This window comes from Nelumbo nucifera, chromosome 5, assembly GCF_055504915.1.
Source record: "Nelumbo nucifera cultivar China Antique chromosome 5, China Antique-T2T, whole genome shotgun sequence".
In the NCBI taxonomy this organism is placed as follows: Eukaryota; Viridiplantae; Streptophyta; class Magnoliopsida; order Proteales; family Nelumbonaceae; genus Nelumbo; species Nelumbo nucifera.
This window is the reverse complement of record NC_142653.1, coordinates 63,369,836-63,381,391: the sequence shown is the minus strand read 5'-3', so window position 1 is coordinate 63,381,391 and position 11,556 is coordinate 63,369,836. Positions and strand designations below refer to the sequence as shown.

General features: G+C 38.3%; 1 protein-coding gene and 1 long non-coding RNA gene across 2 annotated transcripts in view; one reads left to right on the top strand and one right to left on the bottom strand.

Moving 5' to 3' along the window:
• The window catches only part of LOC104588627 (signal peptidase complex subunit 2-like), a 30,229-nt gene extending 20,260 nt beyond the window's left edge, over positions 1-9,969 (top strand). Inside the window, exons 4-5 of the mRNA XM_010246646.3 lie at positions 9,424-9,566; positions 9,669-9,969. Of these exons, the coding sequence (XP_010244948.1) occupies positions 9,424-9,566; positions 9,669-9,768 (243 nt within the window). The 3' untranslated portion in view covers positions 9,769-9,969. The remainder of the gene's footprint in view (positions 1-9,423; positions 9,567-9,668) is intronic.
• Positions 7,890-9,407, bottom strand: LOC148791691 (uncharacterized). The gene is made up of 2 exons (XR_016076658.1): positions 8,075-9,407; positions 7,890-7,980 (listed from the first exon to the last, which is right to left on the bottom strand). It is a non-coding gene; the product is annotated as an uncharacterized LOC148791691 (long non-coding RNA).
• Positions 9,970-11,556: the final 1,587 nt, after the last annotated feature.

The following is an 11,556-nucleotide window of genomic DNA, read 5'->3' as shown; positions in this document are numbered from 1 at the left end:
TTTCTAAAAGAATTGCAGTTTTCATCGAATTTATCCCGATTCTCTAAGGTTTTTTTACCTAGGAAGGGCAGTTTTCTAAAAGAATTGCAATTTTCATCGAGGTTACCTCAATTCCGTAAGGTTTTTTCCTAGGAGAGGCAACTTTTTAAAAGAATCGCAGTTTTCACCGAGTTGACCCTGATTCCATACGGTTTTTACCTAGGAGGGGCAATTTTCTAAAAGAATTGTAGTTTTCATCGAGTTTACCCTGATTCCATACAGTTCTTACCTAGGAGGGACATTTTTCTAAAAGAATCACAGTTTTCATCGAGGTTACCCCGACTTTGTAAGGTTTTTACCTAAGAGGGGCAGCTTTCTAAAAGAAATTACAATTTTCATCAAGGTTACCCCGATTCTGTAAGGTTTTTACCTAGGGGGACCGTTTTCTAAAAGAATCGCAGTTTTCATCAAGGTTACCCCGATTCTGCAAGGTTTTTACCTAGGAGGGGCAGTTTTCTAAAAGAATCGTAGTTTTCATCGAATTTACCCTGATTCTGTAAGGTTTTTACCTAGGAGGGGCAGCTTTCTAAAAGAAATTACAATTTTCATCAAGGTTTCCCTGATTCCGTAAGGTTTTTACCTGGGGGCAGTTTTCTAAAAGAATCATAGTTTTCATCGAGTTTACCTTGATTTCGTATGGTTTTTTACCTAAGAGGAGCAGTTTTCTAAAAGAGTCGTAGTTCTCATCGAGTTTTACCCTGATTCCATACGGTTTTTACCTAGGAGGGGCAGTTTTCTAAAAGAATTGTAGTTTTCGTCGAGGTTACCCAATTCTGTAAGGTTTTTACCTAGGAGGGGCAATTTTCTAAAAGAATCGTAGTTTTCGTTGAGTTTACCTTGATTCCGTACGATTTTTACCTAGGAGGGGCAGTTTTCTAAAAGAATTGCAGTTTTCATCGAGGTTACCCCGATTCTATAAGGTTTTTACCTAGGAGGGGTAGTTTTCTATAAGAATCGCAGTTTTCATCAAGTTTACCCTAATTCCTTACGTTTTTACCCAGGAGGGGCAATTTTCTAAAAGAATTGCAGCTTTCATCGAGGTTACACCGATTCCGTAAGGTTTTTACCTAGGAGGGGCAGTTTTCTAAAAGAATTGCAGTTTTCATCGAGGTTACCCCGATTTCGTAAGGTTTTTACCTAGGAGGGGTAGTTTTTTGAAAGAATCATAGTTTTCATCGAGTTTACCCTAATTCTATAAGGTTTTTACCTAGGTGGGTTAGTTTTCTAAAAGAATCACAGTTTTCATCAAATTTACCCTGATTCCGTAAGGTTTTTACTTAGGAGGGGCAGTTTTATAATACAATTGCAATTTCCATCGGGTTTACCCTGATTTTGTAAGGTTTTTACCTAGGAGGGGCTGTTTTCTAAAAGAATCGTAGTTTTCATCGATTTACCTTGATTCAGTATGGTTTTTACCTACGAGGGGCAGCTTTCTAAAAGAATTGCAGTTTCCATCAATGTTACCTTGATTCCGTAAGGTTTTTACGTAGGAGGGGCAGTTTTCTAAAAGAATTGCAGTTTCCATCAAGGTTACCCTGATTCCTTTTTTTACCTAGGAGGGGCAGTTTTCTAAAAGAATCGTAGTTTTCATTGAGGTTACCCTATTTCCATAAGGTTTTTTCCTAGGAGGGGCAGTTTTCTAGAAGAAATTGCAGTTTCACTGAATTTACCTTGATTCCGTAAGGTTTTTACCTATGTGGGGCTGTTTTCTAAAAGAATCATAGTTTTCATCGAGTTTACTCTGATTCCGTAAGGTTTTACCTAGGGGGGGCTATTTTCTAAAAGAATCACAGTTTTCATTGATTTTACCCTGATTCCGTAAAGTTTCTGTTTCCTAGGATGGCTCTTTTTTTTTCCCCAAATGAATAGCTTTCATATTATCAATTGTTTTTATTGTTTCTCTTTGAAAGCAAATGTACATTGGTTCCAAAGGTTCTTGATACCTAGGAGAGGTCACTTTTCCAAGAATAAAATGGCTTAAATATGATGGAGTGATGCTGCACGGGACTCCCTTTTCGTCTCAATCCTCCTTCCTCGTTTCACCCCTCTTCCAAGCCTTTCCTTCGCAAAAATCTCTGTGTTTCTTTTGGTCTTTGTTATTTCGTATAAGTCCATATCGTTTTAGGTAGAATCTAAAGAGATGAGCGAAGTTGGTGATGAAGTAGTCATTTAACCAATTTTTGCTAATTTTATTCCTTGCTTTTTTTTATTAACCTCAGTTTCTTTTTTAATGTGTGCAGTTTTTCGTTTTCTTTTTTTTTGAATGCATCAATTTACTTTCATTTAATGGGTGCTATTTGATATTAACGATTAACGATAATAATTGTGTCGTTTCTTTTTGGTTTGTTTTCTTGTTCTGATCAAAGTATGGAATCCTTGATGTGTTTAAGCAAGTTCGGATGCCACTGTATCCTTATAATAGAGTAGGATCTGAAAAGATAATCAAAGTTGGTGATGAAGTAGTCATTGAACCAACTTCTGCAAATCACGGATGTTAGTTTAATTTTATTTTTCTCTTCTTATTAATCTCTATCTTTTTCTTTAATTTGTGTGTTGTTTCCGATGTTTTCTTTTAATGCCTTGGTTTACCTTCATTTCATGGGAGCTATCTGAGATTAACGACCAGCCCAAATGACAGTGTCGTTTTCTTCTCATTTGTGTTTTTCTGTTCTAACTGAAATATGAACAAACTTGATGCTGTCGTAGCATGAACTGTGCCGATGATACGAATCGTATGATCTCTCATACTAGCTCTGTCCCCCCCGCCTCTCCTTTTGCCATCGATTCCACCACTTGTCCCTCTCATCCCTCTGACATCTTTCCCTTTTCTTTTCTTTTCCATCTTCAATTAAATATAAGGTTTTAGTTCCTCGTATAATAAGCTGATATTCTTCTGGGTTTAGCATTTTTGGAAGTGAATTATGATTATTCTTGATGTTTTCATTGAGTATTGATTGAAGCATAAAGTCTCATAAGTAACTCTTTCACTGTTATCAAAATCCATGTATGCTGAATTCCTCATCTCAAAATGTCAAATATTAATAAAGTTGCGATGGGAAGGAAATAAAAAAGTAAAAAAAAATGTACAATAAAATATAATAGTAAAAAGGGGCAAATAGAATAACGACTAAAAATAAAGTAAAATAATCACACATTTGTCAAATTACTGAATGTAAATAAAGAGCGTTGGCTTGGCATGGATACTTGTTGTTTCACTTGTTTGTGTGATTTATAGTGTTTGTGCTTGTTAGTATCCCATGTGGGCCCCACTTTTTGGACCCGAGAGAGGGGTGCCTAACCCCCTCCCTCTCTCATCCGAGTCTTATTTGGACTGGTTAGCCGGTGCCTTGGGCTCTAGAGTCACTAATAAAGCAAAAACGCTTTCCGATTTAAATCCCAGAGATCCCATCACCTCCACTTCATTTATTTGATGGCTGGGCAACTCCATTCCCAGCCCAAGTGAGCCATTTTTCTGATGCTCACAACAGACAATTCCTTTTTCATTGCTGGGCGCCACCTTGTGTGTCTTAGGTTAGGATTGTAGGTAAGCTTAGTTTTCTTGAGGAAAATAGGCTAAGAGACTTTGGTTAGTGAGTTCTTAGAATTCTCGTATGTCTCGCGGCTTGCCTCTTCCCCTTTTTATAGAGGGGATCCCGATGCGATTAAGAGTAGAGCCCAAAAGAGAACTTTTCCTATTAGGGAAGGGGATCTTTGCTCTCATGTCAGCCACCGAGTGAACTCCACTAGGGTTTCACCACGTGTCCAACGAGATCCTCTAGGAAATATACTTTTCCTTTCTCTGAGGATTCTCACATAGCATGTGTTGGTTACATCCGACCACGTGTCGGCTTGTCGGGGTCTGTCTTTGGTTAGCTGTTGTGTTTGAGTGTTTCATTAATCATCCTCGAGAACTTGTTTTTGCTGTGAGAAGCGTAAGTTGACCGTGCACAGGTATCACTAGTTTTGAGCTTTGTCTACCATTCATCATAGGCATGTGTCACTATTCTAGCCTTATTGTGAGTTTTGAATGACGCTTTATGCTCATCGTAGGGTGCGGATGGTGTTCTGTGTTTGTCATAGACCTACGATGTTGTGTTATGCCCATCGCAGGTCCCGGATGGCACTTGATGCTCATCGCAAGTCTTGGATGCCATTTTATGCTCATCGCAAGTGTGTGATACTTATGTCACCTTGATAAAGTGTCATTGTGCTATTATAGAGGTGTCTTGATTACTCTAGTACCTCAGACATTGTTTATTGTCTTTGTTTAGTTTGATTACTTTGTTCCTTCGACTGGGATTTCCTACGCTAGTTCCCTGCAGATGCTGGTGAGTTTAGAAGGAATGGACTCCGTATATTGTAGATGGTGGGCTGAAACAGTCCCGACTAGGGGAAGTGCTAACAAAGCAACAACGTTTTCCACCATTATCTCGAACTCACTGGAAGCACCCACAAAAGTATGGGTCCGACAGCACCAATGAGACAAAAGTGGCTCCATAGAATCCACACCATCGTGCCCTAGAAGATGCATAAAACAATCGACCAGTATCTGGCACTATGCAAAATCCTCCAGTACATCGGGTTTTCCATACAATGCCAGGACGTGAAACTGCAAGAACCCTTAACGACTTTAGTCTTCGATTCTGGACATTTGTATGTGACACTCCACTTTTGCTGACCATAAAAACATAGAGCTCATTACCCTTCAAATCATCATACGTTTTGTCCCTACCCAAAGAAACTGGCACAGGAGGCTAGAAACCCTTACCAAGATCAGTTTTCTTTGTTGTTTCATACTCGCTAAGTAGCTCTGCTGTATGTACTTCCCAAACGAAGTCTACAAGCGAGCAAACTTCCCGAATGAATTTCTTCTGCTTTCAAGGAGCCATTTAACTTAAAAAGAAGGCAAACCCTAAAGAAAAGAGAAACTAAGTAGAAGAATACGAAATGAACTGGAAGAATAGAATTGTTTGACTACCCACAACAAGAAAGCTTAGGAGGGAAAACTTCCCCCGCATGTGCTTTTAAACATGATGACACATGTACCAAAGGCTGAGGCTGCGCCGTGCGGTGGTTGAAGTGACCGTCCACGCACTCCTTTGCCCCTAGCCAATCGGGTTAACTATTTAATAATAAAAATTACACTATTACCCTTAAAAAGGGTGGGACTTTATTAAGGGCAACTTACATAATGCTATCACAGCCCTACAAAATCCTTTAGGTGTTATAGTGGCTTTACTGACGACCTGACATGCATGTGGCTCCATACACACCAATCAATCATGATACAAACAGTCCAATACCAGTAGACTTCACAGGGGGGCTGCACACTTCAGTTCCCCCGTCTTGCATGTTTCTTGATAGAACACCTTCTATCAAGACATGGAGGGGGCTTTAAACTTGAATTAACAAGCCACAAACGCAATGTTTCTTGACAAAAGGCCTTCCATCAAGAAACAAGGGGGCTAAAATAGAGGAAACACTAAACTACAACTCATGAAACACCCTTCCAATCCCATTTACACCTTCAAGATTCTAGACGCGACCTAAACAATCCAAAAAATGTTGCGAGCCAATACAACAACACCAACAAAGAGAAACCCAATTTTAATAAATAGCCCCAGCCACACACTTCGTTCCAATAAGGTACAAAATCACCTTATTCTTTTCCTTTTGTGACACCCATCAAGCTGCAATCTGCGATAGAGCAATCAGCTTCCCCGTTTCCAAAACCACCTAATCACGGATATATACTACTAGACGAGCAAACAAAGAATGCTTATTGACAAGAATACACTTATTAATAAGCAAGGGGGCTAATTGTAAGTACATGTAGCTTGTCATCACTAGAGCGACAATGGAACCCTAAATAAGGACTGCATAGGGAAATCCTAGCTAGAGGGAATAGAGCAATCATACTAAGCAAGACAATGAACAATGTTTGAGGTACTAGAGTAACCAAGACACCTCTGTAAAAGCACAATGACACTTTATCAAGGTGATGTAAGACTCACACACCTGTGATGAGCATAAAATGCCATCCAAGACTTGCGATGAGGATAAAGTGTCATTCGGGACCTGCGATGGGCATAACATGACATCGCAGGTCTGTGACAAACACAACACCATCTGCACCTTGCGATGAGCATAAAGTGTCATTCAAAACTTGCAATAAGCCTAAAATAGTGACACGCCTGTGATGAATGGTAGACGAAGCTCAAAACTGGCGATACTTGTGCACGGTCGACTTACACTTCTCACGGTCACACCAAGCTATGACGAGGCGCCTCGATGATTAATGAGACACTCAAACACGTCAGCTGACCAAAGGCAAAGACCTCAACACGTGGCTGGATGTAACCAACACATGCTATGTGAGAATCCTTAGGGAAAGGGAAAGTCTATTTCCTAGAGGATCTTGCTATACATGTGGTGAAACCCTAGTGGAGTTCATTCGGTGGCTGACGTGAGAGCATCGAGATCCCTTCTATAAAGTTCTCTTTTGGCTGACGTGAGAGCATCGAGATCCCTTCTATAAAGTTCTCTTTTGGCTGACGTGAGTTCATTCGGTGGCTGACGTGGAGTTCATTAGGGAAAGGGAAAGTCTATTTCCAAAAGTTCTCTTTTGGACTCTTCTCTTTATAGCATCGAGATCCCTTCTATAAAAAGGGGAAGCGACAAGCTGCGGGACTTACAAGAATTCTGAGCACTCACTAACTGAAGTCTCTTAGCCTATGTCCCTTAAGAAAACTAAGCTTACCTGCGATCCTAACCCAAGACCGATCCCATCTTCATCCTTCAAGGAGACCATTCTCTATCGCCTTCCCACCACACCTACATTAGCATAATACTCCTCTAGGCTTTGATTTCCCTGCTTTAGGTTAAAGTACTCCTAATAAAGTTGGTATACTCTAGTGGTGTTATCTTGGCCATAATAAAGTTTCTTAGCATGGTCCCAAATCTCCTTGGCTGTTTCTAAGAACATAAGATTCACACTAATTTGAGGCGCTATGCTATTCCACAACCAAGTCATAATCTATGCATCCTCCTGTTCCCACTCACTATGCCCCTAAGAGTCAGATGAGGGTTTCTCCTCTTTCACATGTTTCACATTCTTCTTAATTCTTAGAAGCACTTCCACCGACTTAGTTCATGGAACATAATTCTCACCATTTAATTTGATGGAGTTCATTTATACATTTAGGTAATCAAGAGAAATCATAACACCAGGCGGGCGCCTAGGCGATGCTTAGGCGACAAGGCACCCTTTGAGGCTCGCCCCACCTAATTGCCAAACAGTTTTTTACTATGTATTATAAAATACTTTTTTATTCATTATTTTTTGACATTATAATTATAAAATAGGCACTATTAAACACAAATATTCATTTTGTGTTTATATACTAATTTCTTTTTATTATTTTCTTATTTGTTAGGGTCTAATCAATATAAACATTGCTAAATGCTGTATTGAACCCCCCAAAGACTTTAAAACCTGAATATAAACATTACTACTAGTTTTCTTTTCTTTTTTTCCTATAACAAAAATAAGGGTTCAGCCCCTATATTTTTTGAATTTTCTTTTCCTTCTTTTTCTTCTCATATGTTGATTTTCTTTACTTCAACATGAACTTTATACTTTTCTTATGAAAATTATGAATAATTCTTAAGGAAATATGGTTATGGTACCTAGGGAACTACCCTAGGATCTATGTTTTCTACATAAAAAAATCCATCGCCTAGGCGACTAGGTGACAAGGTGCCCCCTTATCGCCTAGCCTCGCCTTGGCGCCATGAAAACTATGCTGCTGTCACACACATTTAGACATAAATAGGAAGGAAAAACAGTCCCTACCACTCAGCATTTGCACATAGTTGAAATCCAGTCCAAAAGAGGGAGAAACACCATGCTATCAGCCAACTATAGAATTCTGTTCACACCTGTCCATGAACCAGCCCTCTTGAGTCATTGAGTAGAGGGCTTCTAGCAAACCACCAAGACCAATGCTACCACAACAACCAGAGGCATAGTTACCTCCTAGAAGGAAAAACAACCAGTCCGTTGTGGCCTCTTATCGATCCTCCAATTGGTTGATGAGATATTTCAAAATCTCAGGTCTGATGTGGCGATCCAAGGAGAAAAGAAAGGAAGGAAGAAAAGTGTTTTCTAGTGCTCTAATACCATGTTTATGATTCAATTAACACTAGTTCTGTCCTAGGTCTGAAGTAAGAAAGAAAGAGAGAAGAAGAAGAGAAATAAGAGAGGAGAGAAAGAAAGGGTTCGGCTAAAGAGAAAAGTTTCACTCTCTTAGCCGACCCACCTTTTTTTTATAGTTTGTGCATTAGACTACAAAATACAACTGTCCCTCATTACGTATGCAACACACAACTTAAACAAAGACAAAATAGACAACTCACCTTTAATTAAACGACAAATGACTAAACTACCCTTATACTGCTGACTCTAACAACATACAATTCCTCATGTAGTCTGTTGAGTGTTGTGGAAAAATAGGAGGATCTTTGAAGGGAAGAGAAGTGAAAATGAAGATGTGGTTCAGTGGGCAGTTGCAGCTCTTCATTATTGGTTGTCATCCAGAGAACCGTTTAATAAAATTCCACATCGTTGGTATTTTGATCACAATATCCTTTTTGGATGTAAGTATGTTTATGTTGATTGAAGGATCTGAGGGGTTTTTTGGTTGTTTGGATAGCCTGATTTTTTGGCTTGATCAGAATGATGTATAGTTACTGGCTGTACATGATGCACATGTTATGCATACTAGAATCTGAGTTTCACAGTGAAGATATAATACATTACAATACTCTACCTCTTTTTTTTTTTAAAAGAAAAGAAAAAGGTTGTGATCTTTATTTACTCTTCAGACTCATGATTCATTGAAATTGATTGATTTATATCACCCTTGCTTGTGGGTGAGTAAGAACATTTCTGTTATCTGAATTCGTAACTGGCATACCTGCATATGTGCACACGGTTCACTTCATGTTGCGCACAAAACAGTGCTGCTTAGCAAGGTTAAGTTTACCTTAGATCCGTTTAATGACTTTGGCATTACCTGTAAAACATAATGATGGATGCTAATCATACTCTTTTGGTGGAATCAGAGATGCACTTTTTGCTATTTCTTTTATAAGTGTACATGACAAAAAAGGATTTTTGTCTTTTTTTACACGAGGGTCGTTTGGTAATTACACTGTGCATGGACACATGTAACTGCAATTGTGTGAAAGTACCTCTAGTTCTACAGTTCTACTTGAGAGTTTTGGATTAGCATATCTCAACATACAATTATCAGCTTTCCGTTGAAAAGTTAAAGAAAGTCGGATGACGACTCTAATTTTGCTTGTATTTCCTTTATACAGGGATCCTTCAACAGCACTGGGCTTGTAGTCTCATCTACATTGCCAAGATTTTCTGACATGTACACATTGACAATAGCCAGCGCAGATCCAAAATCAATTTCTGCAAATAAACCAGTTCATTTTACGAAGAGCGTTACACAATGGTCACTCTCTCTCTCTCTCCACTTTATCATCTCTATTAGTCGTGTATCTCCATCTTTATTTCTGAACTGAAATTTGTGGAGTGAATGTGCACAATGCCGCAGGTTTACCAAAGATGGAATTCTTGTTGAAGGTCTTTTCTGTAAAGATGTTGATGCGCTGATCAACCAATATACTGGAGAGTCTAGGAAGAAGAACAAATGAATTGATGCTGACCTTCTCTCAATAGGGCAAGGAGAGGATATAGAAGCACTGCTATTCAGAGATTCCTAGGTTGTTTTGCTTATGAGAATATGTCGTGTCACTGTTAGGTTTGAATTGATCAACCAAAATTTACCGACTTAAGGAAACGGGTTCCATGATATTGAACTACTCATTTTCACCAGAAAAAAGAAAATTAAATAACCAAGCCTCTCCTTGTCTCATTTAATTGCTCATTTGGGAGGGCTCAAGTTCGGCGGCTTCTGGCGTTCTGAGGTGGTTTCCACATGGACAACCTATGTATATGTTTGGAAGCTGCTTTGAATGGGTTATCAGAAGTGCTTTAGAACACGGGCGGGTTTGGTTGCGATTTTGTTAAAATTTCAATAGGCCCAGTATGTGGTGTAAAATCTGTAAGCTTAGGTAGCGCATTTGCACCCTAGATTTTGATCCATTGTATTGGGTTTAATTCTGGTATATAACTATATACAGCATAAACTACTATTTATTTATTTCTGACAAAGGCACATTCACAACGAAAGGACGGGACCATATGCTGCTAATAATGTAAAATGACGATCAATATATGAAATTATGCCATTCTTTCCACTGTAAGGTTTTTATTAGGGATGAGCAAATGGGTAGGTTTTACTCGGAACTGAATCAAATAGACTTTAAACTAGTTTTATTTGACCTGTTATTGAGTAGGGTTTGGTTCTAAATTCTTGGAATCGATCCCCACCTAGGTTGGTTTTAGAGTTTAGGGGTTTATCCTATTTGAACCGACATGATGAATCGGCCATGGAATTGAACTTGTCTTGAAATAAATCCTAAAGTTTTTTAAAGGATGTAAAGATTTGAATCCAAGCACTCAAGGTTACAAAAGCCATGGTCTCACTTGACCATCGAGTTATTTAAGTGATTTGATCATTTTTTTTTCATTTCAATATTTGTATATAATTAATAATGTCAAAGGCAAGGTTCAAAGTATCAACACAGGCTGATACACTGTAGGGCGTCATCGGCCTGTATTGGTACTTTTTTTTTTAGGTTTTATTTATTTTTTTTTATCGAAACCCGTTCAGAGGGGTCAGTTTAAGGCCTGGCTACCCTTTGAACCAATGTTTGATCTGATACAACCCTTGGAGGGGCGAATCAGGAAGCCATCGACATGATATGTATCGGCTGATACGTATCGATACTTTGAACCTTGTAGTAAAAGGTAATATTTACAAAATTTAAATTATAATGACAAATTTTGAGATATTAATAAATTATTGATATTTTACTTATTAAATTATTAAATTTAATCAATAAAGATAATATAAAATTTAAACTATATATTGACATTATTGAAAATAAAGTTTTTGAAGGATATATTTCATTTTTTTCTTGAAGGGGAGAGTAAAGAAAGAACAGGTTCCACGGGTAGACCTTGGAACCAATCTTCACAGAGTAGCTTCCAGTTCAAAAAACCTGGAACCAACCCTTATAGGTAGGGATGTACAATCAGCTGATTCAATTCGATTTGGTTTAAATCGAAGACCTAACTGACTATTCGGTTTTATCATTTCCTCTAATCGAATTTGGTTTGGTTGGACCCTGGTTCCACATAAATGACAAGCATTTAATAAGTGTTACTAATGAAAAGTTAAAATAACCCCAAAACCCAATGCTTTTAATTAATTAATTATTAATTAAAAGTTAGATGACCCCAAAGCCCAATGGTTTTAATTAATTAGCTATTATTAATTAAAAGCTAAAATAGGCCCAAAGCCCTATGTCAATGGG